This window comes from Rhea americana, unplaced genomic scaffold, assembly GCF_003343005.1.
Source record: "Rhea americana isolate MKP2758 unplaced genomic scaffold, rheAme1 scaffold_6, whole genome shotgun sequence".
Lineage (NCBI taxonomy): Eukaryota > Metazoa > Chordata > Aves > Rheiformes > Rheidae > Rhea > Rhea americana.
The window spans coordinates 3823574-3848309 of record NW_028186756.1 but is presented as its reverse complement, the minus strand read 5'-3'; the positions used below and the strand labels follow the sequence as shown (position 1 = coordinate 3848309).

Sequence of the window (24736 nt, the reverse complement as noted above, 5' to 3'; positions counted from 1 at the left end):
AGGGGATGGCAGTGCAGGGGATGGCGGCGGAGGAGCCGGGTCCGGAGGGGCGGTGGCGGCCGCGCGCGGTTCCCAGCGCCGCGGTTCCCAGCGCCGCCGCCCCGGGGAGCGCCGCGCGGGGCCGCGCGCAGCTGCGTTCTCAGGGCTCCCGCCGCCGCCTTTCTCCTGGGAAATGTTTGCGTTAGGGCTTCGCTTCGCTGGCGGAGCCGCTGGCTGTTAGTCACGGACCGCGCTCTCCGGAGACCACCTCGGCCCTCAGGCGGAGCCAGAGGAAAAATAAACACCGTGGCCCGGACACGGGGCTTGGGCCGCCGCGTCCCCGCTTCCCGGGGCCGGCGGGGCCGGTGCTGCCCCGCGGGAGCGGCTGCGCCGGGGACGGGGCCGCGCCGCCTGCAACGCGCCCTCTCCGCCGTGCAGGCTTGATCCTGCTGTTCTACCTGGTTTTCTACACGTGCCTGGCGGGGATGTTCGCCTTCTGCATGTACGTGATGCTGCTCACCCTGAGCCCCTACACGCCCACCTACCGGGACCGCGTCTCCCCGCCAGGTGGGTGCGCGCCCGCCCCACGCGCTCGTTCTCGCCGCTGCTCTCATCACTCCGTCTCAGCAGCCTCGGTGTCGATGCGCAGGCTTCAGCTTTTCATAGCCTGGGGGCAACCGTTTCGAGCGCTGCCCCTTCGTACCTTCTACCTTCAAAATAAAGCGCAACCCAGAGCAGCTCTCTGCCGCTGTCGGGGCCAGCGCCCGCTCTGTCTCCTCTTCCAGGAGTCATGATCAGACCGTACCTGCACGGCTTCACCATTGCCTTCAACGTGTCCAAGCGCAGCACGTGGCAGCCCTACGTGGACAGCATGCACCGCTTCCTGGAAGGTGAGCTGCTGCGGAGCGGCGGCGCGATCCCGCGCAGCCCCTGCGAGGCGCTCAGCGCTGCAGGCGGGCGCCGGGCCGCTGAGCCTCGCGGGGGTCTCCGGAGGAGCTGCGGCGCCGCGGGCTGCCCCGAGGGCACCGAGCGGGGGGTCGCGGCCAGCCGCAGGAGCCCTGCAGCGTGTGGGTCTCCTCACGGGGCACGAGTCAGCTCTCAGCACCCCCGTCCGGGGAGCGAGGCTCGTAGGGCAATCCCGGGAGCTCCTGCCCCGCGACGCTGTCGAGACGGGAGTTTCCAACTGCCTCGACGCGACGGCGTGCTCGGAGAGCACAGATCCAGGCAAGTCCCCAGCAACACTGACAGTTTCTTGGTTCCCATCAGCTTACGATGACAAAGTTCAAGAAGAAAAGAATATCAAGTGTGTGGCGGGGCGATACTTCATCCAGGGGGGCCACGAGAGCCAGGAGAAGAAGGCCTGCCAGTTCAAGCGCTCCCTGCTGCAGAACTGCTCTGGAATCGGGGATCCGACGTTCGGCTACTCGAAAGGCCAGCCCTGCATCTTGCTAAAGATGAACCGGGTACGGAAAAATCCAGACATCTTAACAAATTAAGACTGTGCATTGACACTCTAATTCTCAGACCCAGAGAAGGGGAACTATAGATTCAAAACCTGCTGGCTAGAAAATCTGCTAGAAAATACAAGCAATACATGTTTACAAAACTTGCTCAGTTTGGTTTGATAAAGGCCTGAGTGCTCGGCAGGTCCTGTGCCAGCCACTTCTCCCAGAGGAACCGAGCTTAGAGGCTGCATCCTCGACTCCAGTCTCTTTGTAACAGGTACATTTATAGAACAGAAACAGTCTGAAATAGTCTAATATCCTGGCAGCTCAGTGCATGCTGCTGGAAAATAAATGTAAGGGGGATTTTGGGAATCAGCTGGTCTTGGCTGCGGTTCTCCCGGGGAGCCTGCGCTCTGCCCTCCTTCGAGGCTCCCGTCCAGCAGCAGCCCCCTTGCCAGGAGCACAAACTTTCGCCCTGAGGACCGGGACTGGCGCGCACAAGAGCACAAGCCCTGGAGAAGGGAGGCAGCACATGCTTGGCACCACACGCCCAGCTTCGCGTTTCGAGTGAGCGTGAATGTCCTGTGTTTTGCAGATCATCGGCTACAGACCGGGTGCTGGGGTCCCCGTCAGCGTGGACTGTAAAGTGCAGGTACTGCTTCTCTTCCTGTTTGGAGGGTAGAAAATTCACATATCCTCCTCCGACGAACCCCTCTGGCATCCGGCCTCGTTTTAGCCCGGGGCGCTTACGAGCCCCAACGCTACGAGCGCCCCAAGGCCCCGGTGAGAGCTGCTCTGCTGAGACGGCGAAGGAGGCCACGCGCCTCCCCGTTTCTGCCGAGGGCCTGGCCCTCGAGCGCTGCCCAGCGGATGCAGGCTGGCGGGAGCTGCTGGCTCTGCCGGCCTTGCAGCTGAAGCCCCCGGAGCTGGGGCCCTGGGGCAGGAGCTGCCCACAGCCACGTGCACCCAGCCAGCAAGACCCTCTTTGCCTGGGGAGCGCCCAGCAGGCTGTCTGCAGCGCGGCCGGGGAAGGACTCCTCTTGCCTGGGGCTATGGCCGCGTGGTGCCCTTAGACAGCGATAGAGAAGCAGTTTAGCATCGAGACAGATTTACGGACAGCAAATTCTGTAAGGCTGGCCTGCACCATCGTAGCACGGGTACTTTTTGACTCATTCTGGCAGCAGCTGGTTCTCACAGCAAACCCTGTGCGCAAGGAGGCAGCAGCAGCTCAGCTGTGCTGCGGGCTTGCACACGGGCATGGCGGTAATAAAGCTCCTTTGCGTTACCCCAAAAGGAGATCTAGTGTCCCATGTGCTGTATGTGAATATACATACATACATACATATGTATGTATATATTGTTTTTATCACAGAAAGGCAATGAGAGTGATCTTAGATCAGTGGACTTCTATCCTGGAAATGGGACGTTTGATCTCATGTACTACCCCTACTATGGCAAGATCACGCACGTAAGTAAGAGCCCACATCGCAGCAGCTCTGTGCTACGTCTCCTTGGGGACAGGTGGGCAGGAGTCACCGCGCAGGGTACGGCCGCGATTTCTGGCCAGCTCGGGAGGCGGCAGGGAGGCCACACGAACAAGGAGTGAGCAAGGCAGCGGGGCACGATGCTTCCAGGGCTCTATTTCTGTCTCCAACAAGCTGCGGGAGCTCCTTAGGGACTCTGCTCGCCTCTTGCCGGCACAGGAACAACGACATTTTTCTTCTGGAAACGAAGACTGATTTTGCTGATTCCCTCGAGATGGCCTCAACACCAGCATGTTCCCGGGGTGCTAGGGAAGTTGATGGTTATGTGAGAGAAGAAAAACACGGGGCTGTTTTCAAAGATAGAACCAAAGCACTTCAGGTTGGGTGGCTTGAAACAGAGTTGTCTAACATCAGTCTAACATATCTTACACACTGGTTTGGTCTGAGCTGGTTTGTACAGCTCCGTACAACAAACAAAACAGCAGTCTGTAGGGGTGGGAGGTAACGCACATTCACAGCAAAAGCCGAAACGAAAGACGCAGCAGCCTTTCGCCTCCTAGTGCGAGAGCAGCCGCTGCAGGCTGAGCGTGAGCCGCAGCACCCTAACGCTGGGTCTGCCTGTCGTTTAGACGCACTGATCTGAAGGAACTCCACGGACTACTACTTCTTTTTTTTTTTAATCACAAGCTGTAACTCAACTTTTCAAATGGGCAAAAAGAAAGTATTTGTGACTCTTGTTATCCAGTAGTACTTCTCCTGGCAAACGCCCCAAGGGGCATGTTCCAGTGCCAGACCCAAGTGTCCAAACCCCGGTCACTCCGACAGGCACAAAACAGCCCGGCCTCAGTGTCTGGAGCAACGCCGACAGCAGCGAGACAACACGCTCAGATGCCTGAGAACTGTGAACCAGATACGCCCCGTCTTACTGAACATGAGAGAGCATTACCTGCTTTTCTGATCCCTAAAAATTATACTTAATAGACCTCCCTTCTTTTCAGGTCAACTACACATCCCCACTGGTGGCTATGCACTTCACAGACGTGAGGAAGAATAACTTGGTCCCTATCCAGTGCAGTCTGAAAGGGGAAGGTATCGTCAACAACGTCAATAACGACCGCTTCCTGGGCCGAATCATCTTCACACTCAGCATCGGAAAGTAGCCACTGCGACCGCTGGGCACTTAGCTTACATCAGCCAGAGGCTTTTCCCTTCTTAAAGCCTAAAAGCCAGCGTTTCTTCTGTTAGGAAAACGAGACACATGGAAATTTTTGTTAACTTATTTTTGTTCATATTTAGGAAACAAATGAGATGTAATTGAGCAAGGAACCACATTTTAAAAGATCTAATGTAAATTATTACTAGTAAAAGATATATCCTAGGCAGAGAACCTGCTATACCATTTCAGTTTTAATTCAATAAAGCCCTAGTATCTGAACGCTATTTTCATAAGGTCATTTCAAAAGGGCACGCACTTTTCCTGGCTTTATATTTTAATTTTTGCCATAGTCTCATGTACCTTTCTTAGGCAAAAGTTAACAAGGTGGTAGTTTATTAATACTATTTTTGTTAAAAAAAATAAACAGCAAAAATTCTGGATTATGCCTGCAATAGTTAAAAAAAATAAAACAAAATGGCAATTCTTGAAAAACCCTCCTAAGATCTTCAGCACCAGAGACACCTTTGACTGCAACATTGTACACAGCTTGTTCAGTACATGTAAGGTGTTAAACATTTGCTTTCGCATCTTTCCAGCTGTTCCCCTCTGAACTGGGAGGATTACTGCATTTCTCCCTCCTCCTCACTTCAGCAAATCTCTGCTCCCAAGTCCGGGCGGCCTGAAGGGAGCTGTGCTCTCCCTGGCCCCGCTCCCTGGCCGGAGACGCCTCCAGCCCCCGCTCAGACACAGAAGTGCCCGTGGAGCTTGTCAGGCCCCACCAAGCATTTTAAGGCTGGTCTTCCCAAAGGCAGAGGCCACAGTTGTAACGCTCGAGAAGGCCACAGGAAAATGCTTGATCGTTCTATCGTTAAGGCGGTCAGCGCAGATCTTGGTGTAGGTCATCGGTTTATCAGCCCGGAAGGTCTATGAAGCACGTTCGCTCGAGTGATCTCTCCCCCGAGGATCCCTCCTGGGCCCTTCCTCAGCTTTGTGCCAAGCAGATATTCCCGCTGCCCTGGGTGGAAGTGACAGGCCAACGAACAAGAGCAGTGAAAACCGTCCAGGACAGCAGCATTTCAGGCAACAGAGGAATTCTTGTCGAGAGCAGGTCAAGCGTATGGCTGAAGCAGAGGCCGGAAAGCCAGGAGACCCGTGCTCTAGCTGGGGCTTCCTCCTTGCCCCCCAGGGAAGCCATTGCTTTGCTCCCTTCTTCCCTCTCCTCAGCTGGGTTGTGTTATTTCAGAAAGGGGTCACAAGGCTTAATTTGTCATCTGTTATCTATAAAATCCTTTGCTACCTTTGTTTGAAAATTCTCTAGAAGAGCAAAGCACTACGGTGATTTCAGCACCTACTACAGTAAAATTCTCAACTTCTAGACCTTTAAGCTATGGACAGTCTAAAGTGGTTTTGATTCTTTATAAAAAGAAATATTTGAGCCACAGATGAAACATACTCTGTGTTGTTAGTTATGAGAACACAGCAGGACACTTCAGGATACTGCATTCATTGGAAAGCACGTTCACTAAAACTGCTTACTGACTAAACAAGAGCTTTATGGTGTTTGTCCCACATCCCAGCTCAGATACTTAATATGACATAATTTCTGTATCTATATTAAAGTCTCTAAGAAGTAATTTTTGTATTAAAAATAAAGCTGACAACAGTAAAACCAACTGTATGCTCTCATTCTTAAGCCACTAGTGTAACAGATATAATTGGTAATTTTTGTCCTCTTCGCTGGCCACTCAGGGGATGGATTTCAAAGATGCATGTAATTTGATCCTTGAATTTTGAACATTTGATTAACTTTCTAGGCCTGAAGAGATCAGAAGCTGAATACAGTAAGCTTCACTATATGGCAGGTACAGGAAACAACTGCCTGGCAAAAGCTGCTTTTTAAGAAATATTAAAAATACGAAACAGAGGATATTTATGAATGATTTTTCCTGACGGGCATTGGGCAATGTTATTATTCTATTGACACAACTTACCCAGAAGGGCACATTCCGATCAACAGAAATTGGCTTTTGCCATGAAGACACTGCAGTGGTTGCAGCGTCTCTTCCTTTGACATCAGAAAGGAGTTAAAACCACAGATGTTTCCCAGTCTGCCGACTGCTTTAGCTATTTTAAAACAAGGATCTACATTTTTATTTCTGTAGGATTCTGAACAGAAACAAAAATGTCCATGCTTCAGGCCATGAAATTAACAACTATCCAGCTGACAACAGGACAAAACTCTATTTGTATCTATTCCGCAGCTGCCTATTAGCAGGATTTGTGAAGCAGCTAGTACTATGTGTTATCAGATACCGGACCTCTGCTTTGATCCAATGAGTAAAGAAAGATCAACTAATTGGAAAGTAAGGGCATGAGCAATTTAGAAGCAAAAGCTTTGGTTTCCACACCAACACCCAGACAAGTCATGCTGACAGCCCCACTGGAAAAGCTTTGAGAAACTGCATGCATGTCTACTTACACTAAACAAAGCTTCATAAACATCATAGTTAACTTTATTGTGTCATACACATATGCTGCTTCCAGCAGACTTGTACAGTCATTTGCAAATTCAGAGAACTGTATATACCATTCTTCATGCCACAACCCTAAAGTGCTGGTTCAATTTTTGACTTCTATTGAAGCCCAAACTAGTACATTTTATATATATATATATATATATATTATATATGTGTGTGTGTGTGTATGTATGTGTATGTATATATATATATATATATATGCACTTAGGAAATTGCCACATTTTACTAAAATAATCTGCCAAAGTGATGCAAGACACTTTGATCTAGAACCTGAGCATGAAATCATGGATGGAATCCATCTGCTGGCAGCGCAGAAGCAACACGCTTTGACAGACAGTTGTGATTCAGAAATTGCCAGTGTCAAAATAATCTGCCATTCATCTCTCTTGCAGGAATATCAAGTATTGTGAGAGCAAAGGTACAACACAAAAGGCCAAGACAGCCAAAATTGAAACACACGATCCAGTCCAGCAGCATTAAATTGCATCCCCTAAATAAGAGGACTTGGTTCAAGAACCCATTTGCAGTTAAAGTCAGTTATATTAGATTCCAGCAAACCTTAAATTTGGTCACAGCGAGGAAAGAATAATTGAAAGCAGAGGTATTTCTCTAACGTCAAAGCTAACTCTTTAGAAATCTCCCTTCCCCAAATTTAATGCTAATGTGATTTAAACATCATTGTTGACTATCTCCTTTACGCACGTGAATTACTGAAGGTGCCCTCCTAAGGGTGTAGATGCAGGCTCAACACACAGGCAGATGAAGCATTAAGTAGCTTTACCAAACACCTGCTGTAAAGGAAACGCTCCTCCCACTGCCTGCTACCACCAGCTGTTTGTGGAATTGGCATCTCTCACCATCGCACAGATGAAAAACAGAGTTCGCTTGCTGTGAAAGGTTTTTGCCAAGCTGGATCAAAGAGCTGAAAAGAACAAGAGGCTTCTTTCATCTTACCAAGGTGAACCTATTTAGGAATGAGGCAGAATTCAGCTGCAAACAACTAGTTTCTATCTTGCTTCAGTTTAGATATGGAACACAAGATTGTCAAAGGTATATATTAAAGAAAGCAACTTTCAAGAAGTCAGATGCTCTTATTCCTTTGGAAGTCATGTCTTTTTGGCTTAAATTTCCGCTTTACGGTCAGCATTTTTCATGCTAGAAACTCTGTGCTCTTGCATTCTCAATACTGTTTGAGGGAGTCATTAGGATGTTAAAGGCAGATTAATCCTAGCAAAACAAACTATTTTTACCTCTTGGCTTGCATGCCTAGAACACAGCTTTTCAATGACCCTTTGTAAATCCATGAAAGCTTTCCAATGGAACTGCAGGAATCTCTTTAAACAGTCTGTGCTCTTAGACACTATCTCAGACTCTTCCAAACACTCTTGAGCCTCACAGTATCCAGTGCTGAAACACTGGTGTAGTTCCTCTCATATCCACAGAATCAAAGCTGAAACTCACTGAAGCCAGTGAAATTCCACCCTCAACAACCATCAAACAACCATCAAACAAAATACGATACATTTCCTTTAGCAGGCTGTTTGCTCTTCTGAGTAGCGGAAGTTCTTATCTTATGGAAAGACTTATCTTATAGAACAGACATTAAAGACATCATGCTAGTGCAAAGCAATTTTGCATACATTTGCGGTCAGCTTCTCCATACTGATGTTACAACACATTCATTACTAGAAGAATCAAATATTCCTCCCATGTCATGTTAATACATTAGTGAGGTCAGGTACCACCTTTACATTCAGAAGGAACAGGAAATTCAGACCAACTCACAGGAACAAGCTGGTAAATGATGAAAAAGACAACAGCCAACTTCTCAAATTGTTTGGTATTATTTTCCTATGGCATACGCATTCACACCTTTAATTATGGTTTTAAGCATCCGCATTATCTGAGTTAAGCTATACACAACTGGAAATATTTTCTTATAAAAAGATTAGTAATGCAAATAAAGTCTCTTAGATGTGTTCTTTAGTCAAAATAATCGCATTTCTCAAATGGACACACATCAGCTCTACTCAAATCTATCACCCCCAAAACACTTTCTCCAAAATCATACAGTAGCTTCAAATAATTCTGCAATTCGTCTTCAGACTCATGACATATTATTCTGTTGTGATGTGTTGTTATTTTTCTTTTTTTAAATAAATTATGAACTCATTTGTTTATACTTCTTTTTAAAGGGGGAAGAGCAGGGAGTCTGGGAAAAGAAGACCAGGAAGGGTAGCAGTAGAGGTGGAATTAAGAGGCTATACAGACTGATAGCCAGTACGACTTTTTCTTCTTCCAATGATATAAGATATAAAGACAAGAATTATAAGGAAGCCAAGTGCCATGCCCACTGCGATGGGAATAAGAAAGTTGAGGTCAGAATCAGCAAAGCATTCTTCAGCTGCAGAAAGAAGAAAAACAAAAAAAGCAAGGGAGAATAAATTAGTAAAGGAAAATAAGCATTAGAAACCAAGTAAAGCAAGGAACAAACATGTTTACAAATTTAAAAACATATCACTGCATTGTATACAATGAAAGTACACCTGAAGTGAAAACAGCAGCGAGCAAAGAACTGATACAAAGATTGACTTCTTCAAATATATGCACTACACATGTAATTTGTACTAGTAAAACACTTCATTTGTGCATGAACCTTCACCTTCCTCTAATGCGCAGTTCACCCACAGGCACAGTAGACACGTCAAACTAGAACAGCTATCTGAGAGCACTTTAGCTGAGCACCTCTCACAGAGATGGTAAACCGGCAAAAAAGCAACATAAAAGACAGACTGGTATCCAAAGATATACATGCTGAAAGCACTGAACCGAAAACACTGATAGACTCTTTTGGGTGGGTAGCTTTATTTATTTTAATCCAAATACAAGAAAAGGTTTATCATTTCAATTAAGAATTATGCACATCTTGCTGAAATCAACAGAGCATATAAAAAAAGAGGAGAGACAGCTGTAATGCTACAGTGGTTTTCAATATACAGTTTGGAAAATACGCCATTAATGCTTTTCTGATACAAATACTCATGCAAGAATTAGCATAGGCCTTTCCAGGACAAGCACTCGGAGCCAATTTCAAAACCAATGATACACCTTAAAGCATACATGGAGCAAAACCTAATATTCTTCCCCCATTTGTAATAAGAGAGCAGCTCCATCCAGGTGATGCCAGGATAAAACATTTCTTAAGATGCACTAGTAAGCTCTAGTAAGGGTGTTTGACTTTTATGTGCTTTTAAAAAAAGCCTAACTCCTTAGATTTTTTTTGCTTGATTTCTTACTAGAATAGAGTAACTATCATGCACATATTCAATGCTACGTTAAAATTTCAGCTGCTACTTTATGTTCATATTTAAACCGTTTGAGCCTCTAACTGAATTGGTCTTAGTTATGGGGAATTTACAGTCTGATTTAGCTCAGATATAGTCTGGTAAACACTTACCACTACCTTTTCATTAAAAGCTATGCAAAGCCCTTGGTCAGCAAAGAGGAAGGAAACCAAGAATACATAGAAGTTCAACATCTGAAAATACTAAACACCTGAAAATACAAAACTCAGGCAGTCTGAAGACACCTACTGTCAAGTTGAGCAACACTTGGGAGGAAGAGGAAAGGAAGCATGTACCTTATATAGCGAGCCATTTCAGAACGTTACTAGAATGTGACAAGCATTCATGCTTCTCAAAAGATGCAGCTTTGTTTGAATTGCATTGTACTTTTAGCCAGCTTTGACCACTGAAGATCAACATATACTGATTCATTAATGGTGGCTATTGGGTCATTTACGCTTCACACGAATTATTTTGCTAAGGATGAAAGGCAAGCAGCAACAAGAATTTTCTTTTTGTCTTCTTTAAAGGAAGAAGATTGCTGCAGTATGTATTATAATATGGCATAGTCACAAGTAATTTCCAGATTAAAAAGGGTAAAGCTTAGTACTATGATCGTTCCATCCTTTACCTCTCTCAAGTTTGCCACTCCTCTATCCACACATCACTACTGAGCAGTGGTGAGAAGCTTCAGAGGCATGTCTTCAGATGGGGAACTTGCTAAGTGCACGTCATGACAAAGAATTCCTGTTCAGGCCAGCAGGAGCAAGAGCCAAACTTTCTAGGCAGATTCAACTGAACGATTATCAGTTCCAAATAACCTGAAAATTTGGCCCCAAAATTTTTAGCCCCAATATAAAAGTCATCTTCCCTTTTAACTCCAATCATAAGATGCAACCGATACCAAAAGAACAGTAGTATTTAGGCTATCTGTTCTACAAGAGAGACATTCTGGTAAATCAGAAAAAGTTAAATGTATTCATTAACTGAAAAAAATTTCTCTTGAAGACTACTAGCACAAAAAGCTAAAAAGACCAGCAGTCTGGATATCTTAGAGCATAGATTTAATATTTAGCAAACTGTATATAAGGCACAGTCAAAAATCAAAACAAACTGCAGTGTATGATTGATTATATACATTGATATTCAACACCCAAACACATACAGCATTGGTTAAGTGCTATTCCCACACACTGAAACAAAACCATGTTTATTCACATAATGCCACTATGCATTCTCAAGATTATAAAATTCAAAGTGTAGTACTTCAGAAGAATTGAAAATTTATCAATTGATTATGAAGTGGGGCATGCTCAGTGCAAGTCGTTAGGCTCAAATATAAATGACAACATTAAAGTCTGCATCACTTCTTAATCAGGTGCTAGTTTTAAGAGTTTGCCTGACTCAGCATGCAAGTTGCTGATCTGTGTTTTGAGCTCATTTTTATTAATAAGTAAAACTTTCTCATTTTAGAACTGCTCATATCCAGCATTATGGTGCTTCTTGTGACCAAAAAAGTAAGCCATTAGTACTAGGACAACTAATCCTCCCAAAGCTGCTCCTACTGCTATAGGTACAATGAAGTTGTCCACCTCTGGGCTGCAGTCTTCAGCTAAATAGAAAAAGGGTAAGTTTGAAAAAGAAATCCATTTAAATATAAATATTTAATACTACAGTCTCCCTCTAGTTATTTAAAACAGTTATGCCTTTCCCCAACAGGACACCAGACAGTCATCCATAAAACCTTGTCCTCCCCCCCCTCCCCAAAATACAATAGTAATATTCCACCTTCCCAAGCATTGTAACTAACAGACTCTTCATTCTATGATGATTTTGCTGAGGAGTATGGATTAGCATATTAATTAATGTACATTTATCATTACTGTATTAGATTGCACATGCTCCTCCTGTCATGAGACCTACAGACCACACAAGACACACAATAGACTAACAAGAGGTATGGCAAAGGGGAGACTAGTGTCTCTTTGGAAACAGAAAGAAGTCTTGTGATAGTACTGTTAACAAATACGCTGGCAGTTCAGGGAGAATCTATGCAGCTTCTGCCTTAGAGGATGAAACTACTAACCAGATCTCAACAGGCTCCCTAAAGTTTTCCCACTCTTACTAAACAGAGACTGTTTTCACTTTCCAGGAGCACTACAGGAAGATAACTATTCACAGCTGTAATCCAGGTTAAACTGGTAGCAAAATCAGAGTGATAAAAACATCTTGTATAAATAGAACTACAACTGACTGAAACTTTGTAAGCGATCTTCTAACGGTGAATCGGATATCTTGTATCTCAATTAGTTCTCAAACTGTCTTCGGCTAGTGAATTCTAGCCAAGCACATTTCGGAACATGCTGCAAAACACAGCATTAAGACCCAGACAACAGAAGACTCCTCAAAGAGCACCTTCACAAGTTAGGTAACAGAATCTCATATATAGGCTGGTTAAAGTTGACCTTACTCATTTAATTTATTTTCTAAAATTAAAAAAGACAATACAAGATACCTGTTTCCAAACAGTTAAAAAATGTGAACAAGTTTCCTTAAGAAATAGAACAATCTTTATTGTTTAGAGCACACGTTGAGCAGGTTGACAATTCCCTATGGAACAATACATACAGAAAACTAGTGGTTTTATAACAATAGGCAGTCATGTCAAATTTAGATGTTTTCTGAACCAGTTATCTGCACATCAGTCTATGAGTACTTTTATCTCTGAACAAATATACTTATAAATGAAGATTAAATCGCAAGTTCTTACAAAGATACATTTAGTTGTGTTGTGTTGAGTTTCAGGAGAATTTGCATCAATCTTTTTATTTTGCCACTTGGAAACTGTGCACAGTTCAAAAATTCATATGGTCAGAGGAATGCAGGTGTGGTAATTATACATTTTCTTTAACAGAGATGCACAGGTAACTGGTGCCTTTAAACATCAGTCACTAAAATGCTAAAAAAAATCTGTACGAACTTCCGCATTTAAGGATATTTTAATATGAAAGTCCTTAGAACCACTTTTTCCCCCAATTAAAATGGAAAGTGTTGAAGCCTATTCCAGGATTATAGTAGTTCTCCACTTTCATTAAAATGAATTTTAGTAACCAACACAAAATTCAAGCCGTAGACTACATGCTAGAGTAAGCATTATCCACCCATTCTTGCTTCTTTAGCCAGTGTCAAGATTAAACTGCTTTTACAGAAAAACCCTTATTACTGTAAGAACGGAAGAGTATCTTATGATTTGTATACAAACATGCCACAGACATCTCTACAACCTTAGAAAACACTAATAAAACATTAAACCAGCATTGATGCAGGCTAAACTCATTCTAAATGTGGGAATGAAGTTATCTTCATTATGTGACTAGCTTATGCAGCTCATGTCATGATATGCAAAAGAGTTGCACTTATCTTTTAGAAAAGACCTTTTCTACCCTCCATGCAATAAGAACCACGTATTACAGCATAAGGAGGCCAGAGAAGAGTTATGCAGCAAGAGTTAGTTTCTACAGAGCTGCAGTTTAACAACAGTCCAGTTGCACTGCATTTTAAGCTAATTATCCTTTCCACACAGCAGGAAAGAAAAAAAACGGTGTAGGGGGGGGGTCTGTCTCAGACTTGCTTGGCTTTTGCATTATTAACAGCAGCATTAATAGATGCTACATAACAAACAAATCAAACACAAAGTACATTGAACATTCAGAATGCCAATGGTGGACAGTTATAATGCAAATTTTGATTAGCAGAGAATCATTCAAATGGAGATTTAAAGACAGCTCAAATTGCAGCAACTTATACTGGCTCATTAAATGAAAGCATCTTTAAATAATGGTCATTCAAAGCAACAAGATAGACCATCTCTGTGCAAAGTATGATATAAAGTTAAGTGCACTTTAAGTTCTGGAATATTTAAAAAGATTATTCCCTTTAAACTGGTGCCAGCAAAAAGCCTGCTTTAATTTAGCAGAACTCTGCTTCAATTTTGTATTTTAGGGGATTGCCAAGCTATAATAAGTGAGGAGAATTCAGCAGCTAACAGTATTTTTGAAAACATTTGGAAACTGCGCTGAAGTCTTCCAATTTATCCATCGACTGGCAAAAACAGATTACCCATTTTGTTTGTATAGTCAGGGTATGGAATGGTTCCTGAAACCACCAAAGCAGGAGTAAACTACTCAGGCTTCACCAAATCTAAGTAGGTTACTGCTGCCACTTCGTAAGATCACTTAATCACCAGCCTGAAGTTTAGTTCTACAAGAAACAGTTGTTACTGGGCATCATACAATTCTTGTTAAATACCACATGAGTCACAGTGACTAGTGCTGTCAACTTAACCCACAACTATGACAACAACTAAGGAATGCAAAGGAGAGAAGCAAGTACAAATTCTATGCAATTTCAGGAGTTCCCCAAAGCACAGTTTAGAATGTGTTCTTGTTTCAAATTACAATTTGTAAAAAGCAGAAATAAATCCTAAACATTTGAGTGCTTTTGCAAAATAAAATCTTTAACCTAATAATTTATCCAATAGTGACATCCGACATCTTCAAAAGAGCTATGAAACCCACATCTTCTTGGGGAAGGAAAACTAAAACACAGTTCTGCTTCATCTGAAAAAAACATCCTTTGTTTCTCAGCTCCAATTAGCTGCAGCTAGTATTTACTCTTAAGATTTTTTTTTTTGTGTGTTGGACTTCAAAACTTGCACTTGCTTCATTTAGAGTGAAATCAGAACAGTGATCACATTCAGATTCACAAAGTTTGATATCCAGCATAACTTTTTCTTCTGCCAATTATGTAAGCAATCACTATAATGACAATCAAGCCAGCAAGTGCAGCACCAACTACAATTGGGATTAGAATGGTGTCATCATCCAGCGAACACTCCTGGGCTGTAGATGAGAAAAAGGTTGCAACATGGAATAAATAAAGACAGAATGCTTGCCAAGTGTGGTATAAAAAACTATTTTCCTTAATATGAAGATGCTCAAAATTAAGTATATCACATCTGTACAATAAGAGAAAAAAAAATGTAGAGGCTTCATAGGTACTTTTGGCAGATATTAAGCATTTTAGTCAATCGGAACATTTGATGACCTATAGTAAGCTACAGGTGCTATCCCAGTATATGAGCTTTCACATGCGCAAGGTCTGTAGAAGAAAAGGGGGAAGGCACTCTTCTACTTAGGAGTAGGACAGAAGCAAGTTGATCTGTTTCACGCTCAAGGGAAGTCTGGTGCTTTTACTGATTAAGAATAAAGTGACATGGATCTGGTACTAAGAAGCTAACTGCAAGGGAGGTAAGTTAGAAACAGATGAAGTCACTATAACTGGAAGGAGGAGGAAGCAATTAGCTGCAACTTGAACTACACAGTTAAATACTTCTTTAGAAAGTATTATAATAAATATTTTTTATTGTGCTTACATAAGCAGAGTTAGCTTATCTCCATCTATCTAAAAAGAGGTTTAAAAATCTGCACCCAGTCCATTTATCTACAAATCAGCATAATCCATGACTATGTTGACAGTATTACTGCGAGCATGAAGACAACGCTACACTAATGGCTAACAATGAAGTAATTTAAGCCAGTCTAGTTTTCCTCAAACAAGATTAGGATGGTATAGCAAATAAACAAAATAAACGCTTTAGGATTTGCCTGTGATCCTGGACATTCAAGATTGTTTCTTGAAGTAGCTCTGTCAGCTCCTTTTTCCCAGCACTCCTATTTCTTACATTGACAGGTCAAAAGAAAAGAAACGCTATCAAAGCGTATTTCTGCTGAAGTTTCGTCCCATTTTCTTACATTCAAGCTACAAAAAGGTATGTAGAAGATGTCAGAATTTCTGACCCATTCTGCCAAGCAATGCTTCAATCTCTCTTCAGTGTCTCTAGCTCCTTCACATTTTATGAAAGAGGACCTACATACCTAGCAGATGTTTTTTTAAAATGGGAACAAATCTGACAGTTTTCCTTGAACTTGAATGTCAGTTTCAGAAGTTCATTACACACCCCACAAAACAAACAAAAAAAACCCCAAAACACTGGAACAATGCTTTAAAAAAAAGTGCTTATGTCCAGCTCTGTTAGAGGCTTTTTAGCAAGTAACAATTCTTTCGCAGAACATCCTACAGCTTGATAGATTTACTCTTACCTGTAGAGAACTTATTTTCCTTCACGAGGAATGGCTGAATCCTTAGATTAAAAGTATGTATTTGAAGGTCTTCATTAATCTCAAGAGTTTGCTCTTTTCGGCACATATAGGAACTACCGAGGGAAGCATCCCACTTGCTGAAATTGTTGTTATCTGCACTTAAAATGACTACACAAAAGGGAAAAAATTAACACAGAAATTTGCATGCTCACTTCAAATCTAAGACACATGCTAATACGTTCACAAGGCTAAAGACTTGAATCTAGAGTGGCCACTTTTCAATACTGGCTACTCTGAAATACAAGGTAGTCTGAAGAAAGACCAAACTGCTTAACGGTTAGAACTTCAGTGGCTGGCTTCTTATAGTGCTTATCGCTAACCTCACAGGAACATGACATCCTTGTACCTCTACTCATCCCAGCGTTGCAGAGGTGCGAGCATTTTAGTTTTAGTGCCCTTTTAATTGCAGCAGCTGTGATAAACACATTAAAAAAAAAAGCATACTTTTTGATTTGGAAAAAAGAATGCTTCAGCTGTTAGAAGGAACATTCTTTTCCCAGTCAGGATTAAATGCGAGAGATGGGAAGACAGAGCAACATCTTCAGGCAAAGGAAACAACAGTTGGTTTATGAAAACAAAAAACTTCAGAGTTGGTACAACTATATTCCATATCCAAAAAAAACTTATGCTATTGAAAATTATAACAAAAAAGCTCTCTTATGCATCTTAATCATTATGTGAGTGTAAGAGATCCTGTTGGGGAAGCTTCAAAAAAAAAAAAACTACACTGCTGTTTGAAGCAACTCTGGTAGCCATTTCTGTTACTTCTGCTTATACTGGCCTAAAGTAGGAAGTCAAAGTAGGCATAACCAGCATAAGAGAGTCAGAAGTGTTTGCTAATATAGACACAGAATAAAAGGCCACACTAAGGCAGATATCATTTCTTACCAGAACCATTCATATGGTTGAGCAGTGTAACATTCACCTCTTTCAGATAAAATCTTCGTACATTTGCACTTGCGTTCTTCTGTTTAAGAAGTAAGAACCACTGTCAGTGTGAAATCCTGCATTTTGTAGTTTAACTTTGAGAACATATGCTTTCCAGCGGCAAGCACATTTACCACAGTTGTTTCTCAGAACTTTATCCCAATGGCAGTTAGCCAGTTTTACTTCCTATACATGAACAACCAGTTATCAGCAAACTACAGAAGGGTTTTACCATGACTACCCATTGCACAATGCCATTAACGTGGAAAACTCATTTAGACTGAAAGAAGTTACTTACAACAAAAAATGTGAAATCAATGAACCTGCTATTTCCATCATTCAATCTCAAAGTAGCTGTTGTGTTACCACAGGTACCATCAACACTAGTGGTCTTCGGATTGATGTTGATCAGAAGAGGCTGAAATATAGAAACATCATAACAAAGCAGTTCAGTTGTCATTAGGAATCTAGTATGCCAATCAGTAGTAGTCTTAGACTAAAAGAGCTTGTCATGAATGAAGCGACACTAGGAGCCTTGAGTCTGGCTGTCTAACTGAGGCCACTTGAGTTATGTTTAAAAGCTAGTAAGACTGAGGCAAACAAATTGCTCAGCAAGGTCTCACCACCACTTGTTCTAAGAAAAGCAATAATAATGCTCATCAATCTGTGAATCAGGGCTTTTATTTTATGTACCTAATAAAACAATTTAGCTTTGGCTCCCTCTGCAGGAAAAAGAGGGGACCTGCAGGGCTCAATAGCCTTAAAAGCAAAGAAAGTTCCAGGCTTTTAATCATGTTAGGGGTATTTCCAGTAACTAGTTACACTGAATCCATATAAGATCTTGAAGCAAGATACTATGCCACATAACTATTTTGACATCAGAGAAGTGACATGCACAATATTAAGAAGCACTTCTGAACAGTCAACAGTGCAGGAGGCAAATATCTTGTACCTGCTTTTTTATATGAAACTACAACAACCTTTCTACTCTTCTAAAAGATGAGAGAGGTACCTTGTCTTGGGACACATTCAGCTGCAGCCCCACAGTAGCCAGAAGACAAGTTTTATTTCCACTTTTAAGAGAATAGTTTCCTGTGTCTGGATTCTCCACAGGTTTGGGAGCAGTGGTTGGAGCAGGTGATAAAGTGGTGGTCGATGCAGTAGTTATGTTGGCAACAGTAGGCAGAATAGTAGGTGCAGAAGTAGGTTTATCAGCATCACATCTAGACTCTGAACAGAAGAAACTTTAACAACCATTTCACTGCTGAGGTTTTAATAAAGTCTTATGATTGATAAATTTTGTTTAATAGAGAAATTCCATGCTGTTGCGGCCTTTAATTTATATAGCACACATGCTACTAATTATTTCTGATGCACTGAATTGAAGTATATGGACAAAAATAGCTTGAAGTAGTTATAGAAGTGTGATATACATTTGTCGTAGGCTAAGTAAACAGTCCTATTAAAGCTATATGTAGCAGGATGATGCATTAGTCTCCTGATTAGCAGAAGCTTGAGCCGAGTGCTAAGGCAGCAGGTTCTGGACTAGTTAAAGGTAGAAGCAGAGAGTCTACCTCTGAAGAAAGCAAGCAATCAGTTAAAAACCTCAAATTTCAGCAATATTATTATTCAGCAATAGTAAATTTGATGGGCTGTTTTTTAATGCTCTGATTACTAGAATATACACTGTATTAGACTACTGCCTTGACTTAGAAAACAGTTAAATACTACACACTACTAAACCTGTTCCATTTTTTGTTTGATCCTCATTTTTAGGAATAAGACAAGGCCTACCAGAGAATATTTATACCAGTACCAGTCATCACAATTAGCAAATCTTAAGAGTTAGTAGATTTTCTATTACGAGACTTTTCTTCTTGCACTAAAGTGCAATACAAAACAATTCAGAGTTTGAAATCCTCACCTTTTTTCCCAATGGTGCCATTCTGAACAAAAGCCTGCAGAGTGATGTTCCAGAAGAACTGTGTTACATTTTCTGCTTCAATAGAGTCAGTATTATGACACACAAAGACATTATTCAGTTCAACTGGATGCATAGTATCCTTTACAACAATGGTAATTGGCCCTACAAATAAGCACAAACATTTAATTAGCATTGAAACGCCTCATGACCTGCAAGAATATTCATAAGCGGGTGTTATGTTTTCTATAATTGCATAAAACAAAGAATTAGAATAAACTAATCACGGGAATTAAGTTTAACAACCCTTACCCCTCTTTAATGTTTTATCTATATATCTTGCTCTGAAGTGTTAAGTAATGCAAAGAAGTTAAAGCCTCAAGAACTAGACAAGTCTTTAGAAAGGAGAAGTATTTTACTTATTTTTTTTCTTTAGGAAAAAACCCTACTATTAGTAGAAAGTCTATTAGTGCACAGAAAGCCTAAAACTTTGTTTTGTTAAAAGCTGTGGAAGTAAGGTAGTGCACTCTAAAATGACTCAAGATACCTGTTGTCTACTAATAGCACTTCACTGACCTCCTCCTTCCACCGTGCTTAAAGGCATCATTAGAGTCAGAGAAGTTAATTAGTCTGTACTCTCATCCAGTAGAGAAGTATGATGAGCAATAGTTGTGCAGTATATGGCACAGAAGTCATTAAATGCTCTACTAATGCTATATATATATATATATATATATATATATAAAATCAAGTACAGTAGGGTACCTGAGATATTACACTTGTAGCAGAGACTATTTTGTAAGTGTGATCCTGCTCTGAACATTACCTTTTCTTTTAGCATCATGAAACACAGCAGTATCATTGGTATTGTAGGTAAACGTGATAAAGTCTGCCTGGTAAGTTTCATTGGTTTTCGTAAAGTTAACACTCCAAGAGTGACCTTCTTCAAATTGTACTGCCAGAAGTGCAGCTTGTGTGTCATTACCACAGGTGCTTCCATCGTGTGTCACGTTGGATGGCAAACTCAAAGTTGCATTTTTCTAGAAGAAAGGGTCAGTTTTAGATATCTTCAGACAGCAGGTCTTCCCATGACAGCATTATAAGCCTGCTAGAGACAGATGAATCCCTGCACAAGATTAGCTCCGTATTTTAGATTACTCTACAGAATTATGAGAAAGGCTACCTGACATCTGACTCTGAAAGCGGCCATGCCAGATTCAAGTACAAAACTACAAAGCTGAGTTGGTTTTAAGTCTTAACTGTGCTGAGTCGTAATTAATGCTTACTTTAAGAACATTATTATACCAATAAACAAATCTCACTAAATTTGACAAGTAAGCCATCTAAATAAGTGAACTGAGAATTTCTTACACTTTATTTTAAAAAATGTATGTTTAAGACTAAACCAATTCTGAACAGAGGTTAGTTCCAAATACTTACATAATCACCACTGTTTGTTTCATATTTTATCAAGAACCTCATCAACCATTGTGCATATAAGCATGTAGCGTTAGAGGCATCCTTCACATCTACTTCCACAGCATAGGACTGGAAAAAAACTGTAAGATACAATTATTAGCTGTTAATACATTGATTTCACTTCATTTTGTTGAACTGCTTCTAAGGATAGTTCATTACAAAGTAGTAGACAGAACACGTTATTTCAGGACTGGGTTTCATTTGCCAGACACCGAAAGAATTGCTAGATTTCTAAAAACTACTAAAACTAAGAAGCACACAATGTGTGTTCATGAAGTGTTATCAAGACTTGACAAAGATTCTGAGGACTAGCTTCCCAGTGTCTGAAACTGCGTAAACAGAACCGCAGGAATTCTGCAACACTTAAGCAAAGTAGTGCTTGTAGAGCAAGAGCCCCTATATTATCTTATCTGTTTCATCAAGCAGCATGACTCAAGTTGACCTCTAAAGGACAAGATCTGTGAGTCTTCATTGTGTTTCCAGCTTCTAGCCTGAAGTACGTGTATGCTGAATTCGCTTTAAGTTTTAAGAGAACTTCTACAGGTGTTGGATTTTTAACCCAGTCTGACTCTCAAGAGAGGCATTTTCCCATAGTGAGCTTTCATTTCCTTGTCCAAAATTATCAGTCTGCCACACTTCCCTAGAACAGATAAATCCTGATCAACATAAGCTTGAGATTTATCAGGCTGCCTTCCTTAAATGTACTGTCACCATGATCATGCAGTTCTCTCCCACAGACCATTTAATTTCCTCCATCTCTAACACATGCAAGTCAAGGTACTTTACATTTTGTTTCATGTTTTGCCTTGGCACTAAGGACTTTCACCCTGACAACTAGAGGTTTTCTCCTCTGCCAGCAGTAAAGACATATCAGCATGCAAAACAGCCGGCTGTAAAAATCTACAGCTATAACTTGCCATTGTTCATGCTCTTTTGAATTAAAAGGACAGTCAAAATTGAGACGTTTTAACTGTCATGTCCTCTCTAAGAAGTATCCAAGACAGAGCTTGAGAAACTTGATAGTGTTAACTTTGAAGCATAGGAAATAGTGTTTGATGCCACATTAGTGATTTACCAATGTTATCACCATAATGAAACTATTACATTGGAAAAATTTTGTGGACTGAGGACAAGGCAGTAGGTTAAAGTAAAGCAAGAGGTACAGTTTAAGCACTGCAGAAATACACAAAGCTCTCACAAAGAACAAACTATGCCAGAAGGACGAAGCATCATTCTGACACTGAAACTGAAGCAGATGTTTTGTATCACATACGACTTCTGTGTGTGTGTGTGTCTGTGTGTATATTTTAATTTATCATTCTTTCAGACCATCAGTTTAAATAAAAACAATTTGAAAGAACTGGAATCACCTACTCTCTCACTATATCTTCTAAATTGCTGGAAGTTCCTACCTATGTATCTTATCAAACAGCACTGAGATTTGAGGAGACAGTAAAAGCAGCTCCTCAAAAAGCACATGGGAAAGGATGGCTGCATAGAGACAACAGAAATGAAAATTCAGTTTGGTCTTTACTCCTGAAAATACTTGAGGCTATTATGCATTTCAACATACATTCCCTCCTGCAATAGTCTGCCTGAGTGTTGTAGCTGATCTATTAAAACCTTTCTATGGAACTAGAAATTGTTCTCCACTTAATAACTTTGCAGATGCTCACTCCTAACTGGAGAGCCTCATACTTAAACTAGAGAAATGACTAAAGAAAAAAAAATCCAGTAAAGCAAAAGATTGCTCTGAATGTTATTTCTATCTTCTATAGTGCATGCTGCTTCTCAAGGTTTTGTATCATTTACTCACCTCCATCATCTCATCAGTGAATAAAACTCTGATTCTGGGTAGAGTGAAACCCTTCGGACTGACATTGAATAAGTGGAGAAGACAGTGATAAGAATTACTAAACAATTCAGGACCCATGAGTTTTTGAACAGTAGGAAAAAAAATAATACAGCAGAATACATAAAGAACAGCTATGTAGTTGAAGATCCTTCTTTACCTTACTCTCTATGCAGCAGAAGATTCTGTCAAGACTTCCACAGTGGCTGTAATGCCCAGTAAGGCAATACCTACAAGGGGAATTCCTTCAGCTAGCAGAATTAGACACAAGTAGTACATCTTCCTCCAAAGCAAGGCAGTAAACACTGAGGATTGCTTGCACATTCACAAACAACCAGTTTGGTATGCCTTTTTAGGATAATTTTTGTTTGTGCAGAGATCTGCGGTGCACCAGAAGATACTGGTTTCGCAACTTGCAACAGCAAAGCATACAAACTTACTGCCAAGAATTGGCTTAGAGCTCCAGCAACATTAAATAAAAACTCTCCATTTTTTTAAGCTTAGAAGTTATTTATTACTGCACCTGTGTACCAGCTGCGTGTTATTATCCATTCTCATTTCAGAAGGAACTGGACCAGGCCTTAAGTTTCTGGAAACTACTGCAGCCTAGCCAGGATAGCCATGGTACTTCACTACATACACATCATGTCACACGGCATGTTAAAAGACTATTGACTAAGCCATAAAGTACAATATACTTAGAAGTAATTATTTTACCACAATTTGAAAAGCAGTATAAAACTAGCAGAAGATTGATACTAACATTCTACTAACTTGCTTTGTAACACTGCAATTTCTTTGCTTCTCAGTGCTGTTTTACCTATTAGGAAAATCTCTTTCACCTTCATAAAAAAATTAAGAGATGAAAAAAGACATAACTGAGCTGTGAAACTGCTTTTTCTATGAGTTAGCAGGTGCAAGCAAAAGGAAGAAAGGTTGTTTATTATGAGTAGCTGAAAACACCTCAAGAATGAAGTGGTCCAGATTCAGAAGTACCAAGCTGACTAGTACTTAGACTCTTCCTTATAGAGAAAGTAGCTTGCAAGTAACTTCTCCAAAAGGGATATTTCAGCATAGGTTATGGTAGATGCAGCAGTAAACACTGAAGAAATGCTACAGTAAGCAAGTGCACACAGTAGACTTGACCAACACAGATAATCTCAATATACACACATGCACCTTGCACACCCTGACCTACTTAACAGTGAATAACTCTTAAGTGTAATTTTTTTTTAAGTACAACCTTATTCCAGATGTCAAAAGATACATCCTCCCTATAAGAGACCTGACCTACCCTTAAGCAATTAGTTAGATAGCCTCAAAAGCCACACGCACAAAAGTGACAAAACTCTAACACAGCTGGTCAGAACTGCTAGCATAACAAAGAACTACATTCAGTTAACTGCTAAATTTATAACAAATTTGCAGGACAGAGGCATTCTCTGCATGAAACCTAAAGATCAGCCAGCCTCTTTGCATGCTTTGCTCACTGCAGACAGTAAAACAAAATAGTAAGACTGGAGACTGCACTTATCAGAAGTAAATTAGCTTGGCCTTTTGCAACATCTACTCAGTGTATCACTTCATAGGAGCAGTATCTTTGGATTTAAAGGTACACAAGGGGTGTATGCCTGCATGTGTTAAAACAAAACAGCCACTTTCTCACCCTTACTATTACCAAAGGCACTTACGAACTCCTATGCAATAGGAGAGCTATGCTATAATACTGCTACTAAGTGCAATGGCAAAAAGAGGCAAAACCTAGCATTTAAGTATAAGGCTTCATAGCTGAGTAAACACAGTATTAACAGAATATAGTAGTGAACTGAGGGGCAGACAACATCACTCTAAAAGCCACGATCTTAAAGAACAACGTTACTCTGCAAAGTGCTCTTCATGCTTTGAGAATGCTTTGTAAGGGAAATGCCCCAAACCTCCCTTAAATACATAAACGTATATAACTCATCTCTGTTGAAATAAAAACGTATTCCTAGCACTTCCTTGATTTCTGAGTTATTTTTTTATCTTTTTTAAAGGAAGAAAGTTATTTCATCATTCTCTACAGCGTGGGATTACGACTGCTCATCTCCGTAGCTCCAAACGTGCTCGGCTGCCGACAAGGGCCCACCGCGCAGATCCGCGGTCGCCGCAGACCCCCACCCGACGCCGCAGAGCGGGCAGGCCAGCAGCCGCGCCGGCCCCGCGCAGCGGGCGGGCTCGGCGGGGAGGGCCCCGGGGCCAGGCCCGCACGCTCTCCCGCCCGCGCCTCACGCTCAGCCCCACGGCGCGGGGCCCTGGCCGGGCTGCAGACGGCTGCGGCCCTCCTCGTACCGGGCGCTGCGCAGCGCCGTCTCCACCCTGGCGCGCATCGACGACTTCTACTGCGAGAAG

General features: G+C 41.5%; 2 protein-coding genes across 7 annotated transcripts in view; one reads left to right on the top strand and one right to left on the bottom strand.

Annotated features, from left to right (window-relative positions):
- ATP1B4 (ATPase Na+/K+ transporting family member beta 4) overlaps window positions 1-5737 on the top strand; it is a 9550-nt gene extending 3813 nt beyond the window's left edge. For 2 of the 3 annotated variants that reach the window (XM_085319613.1, XM_085319615.1), the window contains exons 3-8: window positions 418-546; window positions 765-869; window positions 1246-1442; window positions 2020-2076; window positions 2797-2892; window positions 3907-5737. In XM_085319613.1, the coding sequence (XP_085175739.1) occupies window positions 418-546; window positions 765-869; window positions 1246-1442; window positions 2020-2076; window positions 2797-2892; window positions 3907-4068 (746 nt within the window). In that variant the 3' untranslated portion in view covers window positions 4069-5737. The remainder of the gene's footprint in view (window positions 1-417; window positions 547-764; window positions 870-1245; window positions 1443-2019; window positions 2077-2796; window positions 2893-3906) is intronic. The other variant, XM_085319614.1, reaches the window with a different exon arrangement.
- A 3051-nt stretch (window positions 5738-8788) lies between these two features.
- Window positions 8789-24736, bottom strand: part of LAMP2 (lysosome associated membrane protein 2) — a 16321-nt gene continuing 373 nt past the window's right edge. Inside the window, exons 1-8 of one of the 4 annotated variants that reach the window (XM_085319739.1) lie at window positions 20455-20581; window positions 19841-20054; window positions 19018-19179; window positions 18106-18323; window positions 17392-17511; window positions 17055-17133; window positions 16107-16274; window positions 8789-9005 (exon numbers count right to left, since the gene is read on the bottom strand). In XM_085319739.1, the coding sequence (XP_085175865.1) occupies window positions 8863-9005; window positions 16107-16274; window positions 17055-17133; window positions 17392-17511; window positions 18106-18323; window positions 19018-19179; window positions 19841-20054; window positions 20455-20496 (1146 nt within the window). In that variant the 5' untranslated portion in view covers window positions 20497-20581 and the 3' untranslated portion in view covers window positions 8789-8862. Of the gene's footprint in view, window positions 9006-9442; window positions 11558-12492; window positions 14847-16106; window positions 16275-17054; window positions 17134-17391; window positions 17512-18105; window positions 18324-19017; window positions 19180-19840; window positions 20055-20454; window positions 20606-24736 lie in introns of those variants that run through there. The other 3 variants (XM_085319738.1, XM_085319736.1, XM_085319737.1) reach the window with 3 other exon arrangements.